The 2135-nt window shown below is 27.6% G+C and overlaps 1 protein-coding gene across 1 annotated transcript; it reads right to left on the reverse strand.

Moving 5' to 3' along the window:
• Positions 1-62: 62 nt before the first annotated feature.
• On the reverse strand, positions 63-604 carry LOC126909810 (phospholipase A(2)-like). Its single transcript, XM_050692229.1, has 2 exons — positions 436-604; positions 63-375 (listed from the first exon to the last, which is right to left on the reverse strand). Exons 1-2 carry the CDS (start codon positions 593-595, stop codon positions 212-214), a joined length of 324 nt encoding a protein of 107 aa, XP_050548186.1. The 5' UTR covers positions 596-604; the 3' UTR covers positions 63-211.
• Positions 605-2135: the final 1531 nt, after the last annotated feature.

The following is a 2135-nucleotide window of genomic DNA, read 5'->3' on the forward strand; positions in this document are numbered from 1 at the left end:
CATGGTTAAAAAAAAAAAAAAATCTGTTTAAAACATAAATAAACATTTTAAATGTTCCATAAGATCAATGTAAATTTTGAAATTTTTGATGTTTTAAACATTGTTTCAAATAAGTATTGTTTAAAACATAACAACCATGAATTATACTTGATAAATTGTTTTTGATTTCTAGAGTTCATTATTTATTATCATAAATAATTTTTATGTAAATTTACCTTGTATAAGGAGAAGTATTGCATAACTTATCTGTACATTGGCCAGTTTCCAGAAACCTTGTACAATGGTCATGTTCACGGCAACACGAATCTTCTTTTTTATAAACTCCCAAGTCAGAATAGCTTTTAGCTATATTACCAGGTCCACACCATTTTGTACCTAGAATAAAATTATCATAATTATTTTTTTTAAATAACTTCTTAATGTTATACTTATTACCGGGGTATATAAATCCAATATTTTGACTTGACCTTTTAAATACATTTTCGCAAATTTTAAAAAGCATATCTATGGATTCTGCTTGTTGGGCTTCATAAGTAAAAAATGGAAAATTTGACATTACACGCTTTATATCTTCACTGTAATGTAAATAATACATTATTTAATATTATTTACCTCGTCAGCAATTTCAATGTTGTTTATAACATTATTGTTCGCCTTTTAGAACTAGATCACGTGTTACACATGGTTATTATTTTCACGCACAAAACAATTTAAAATTCTGCGTGGATATTAGGAAGTAAGGACTTCAAAATAACAATCCAAGGCTTTAGTTAATGAATTCTATTAACCACTATAGTTTCCATGTCGAAAACTAAAACAACTTAAAAGTATTATTTATACACACAGCTTTGTATTAATGACAGTTACATCTTCTTTAAGGTTAATGTCTGACCTCACTTGTATATATTTAAATCACTTTTACATTTATGTATCATTTTTTAATTGATTGATTTCTACTTCTTCCATATAGGAAAAATTTAGTTATACGTTATTTCATTGTAAACATGAAAGATATACAATTTTTATACATAAATCAAAATGTGTAATACATATTAGAAATACTTTTTAAAATATCTAAGTAAAATCTTAAATTTCCAATTTTTTTATATTAGAAGAACATTTTTTACTTATTCTAATTATGATGATATTTCAAAATGAAATTTTATGAATAAATAAAAATTAATGGTTTCAACATTAAAAAAAAAATTAAGATCGTAAAATGCTTTAAGATATTCAACATTTATCATTTAAAAAAAATCCTAGGTAAAATAAGCAATAAATAAAGGGCGTCCAAAGGAAATTTTTATGATGGGTTAGGCAAAATATTTTTTAAATATTGGGTTTTACTGTCTGCTTAACACACACAGCGTTAAAGGGGTGGCCGAGGTCTTCAGTCAAAGAACCGTGCTGTTTTGAGGCTTTGACATAGACGCAACAAAAGAGAACTTAGTCTCCTTAGTTAATGAATTAACCTTTTGAAATCATAACACAATCACTACATGATATCTCGTTACCATAAATCCATAATCATATAACCCCATAACAGCATAACCCCATAATTCCATTTGTATCAATGCAAATTTTTACCGTTGTTCATGATATGTTCAATCAGTGAAAAGAAACGTAATATTCCCATAACATTTACATTTATATAGTGTACTCATTCATGTTTTATTCTAGTTATTTCATAAAAAGTCTTATGAGGCTACATGATGTACACATCCGATCGTGCAACCTTTCCGTAATGTACATCGAATAACGCTAATACCAACGGTTCAATCATTGTTTAATGGTTTTATAGGTTTATAACATTCGATTTCACTGATCAAAACTATTCTGGATATTTGTGACGAGATGTATTAATATAGAACTTCAGAGTTNGATATTTGTGACGAGATGTATTAATATAGAACTTCAGAGTTTACTTGTGCGCAGGTGATTTAAAACTTACTCAATAGGTTTCGTTTGATATGGGGTTTTGGGATTATGAGGTTAAGGCGTTATTGAATTTCATTTCACTGATCGAACGTATCATTAATGTCCGTAAAAATTTTCATTGGTACAAAATGCCTGAGATAAACTATTTTGTTTGACTTGGGAGCAATGGAATTATGGGGTTATATGATTATGGACTT

Source organism: Daktulosphaira vitifoliae, unplaced genomic scaffold (assembly GCF_025091365.1).
Source record: "Daktulosphaira vitifoliae isolate Bord-2020 unplaced genomic scaffold, ASM2509136v1 Scaffold_1378, whole genome shotgun sequence".
Classification (NCBI taxonomy): Eukaryota; Metazoa; Arthropoda; class Insecta; order Hemiptera; family Phylloxeridae; genus Daktulosphaira; species Daktulosphaira vitifoliae.

Excerpts from the sequence above, each read along its gene's own strand:
- LOC126909810 (XM_050692229.1), bottom strand. The coding sequence starts at position 595 with ATGTATTATTTACATTACAGTGAAGATATAAAGCGTGTAATGTCAAAT. Across the intron at positions 376-435 it reads TATTGGATTTATATACCCCG|GTACAAAATGGTGTGGACCT; the intron begins GTAATAAGTATA and ends ATTTTATTCTAG.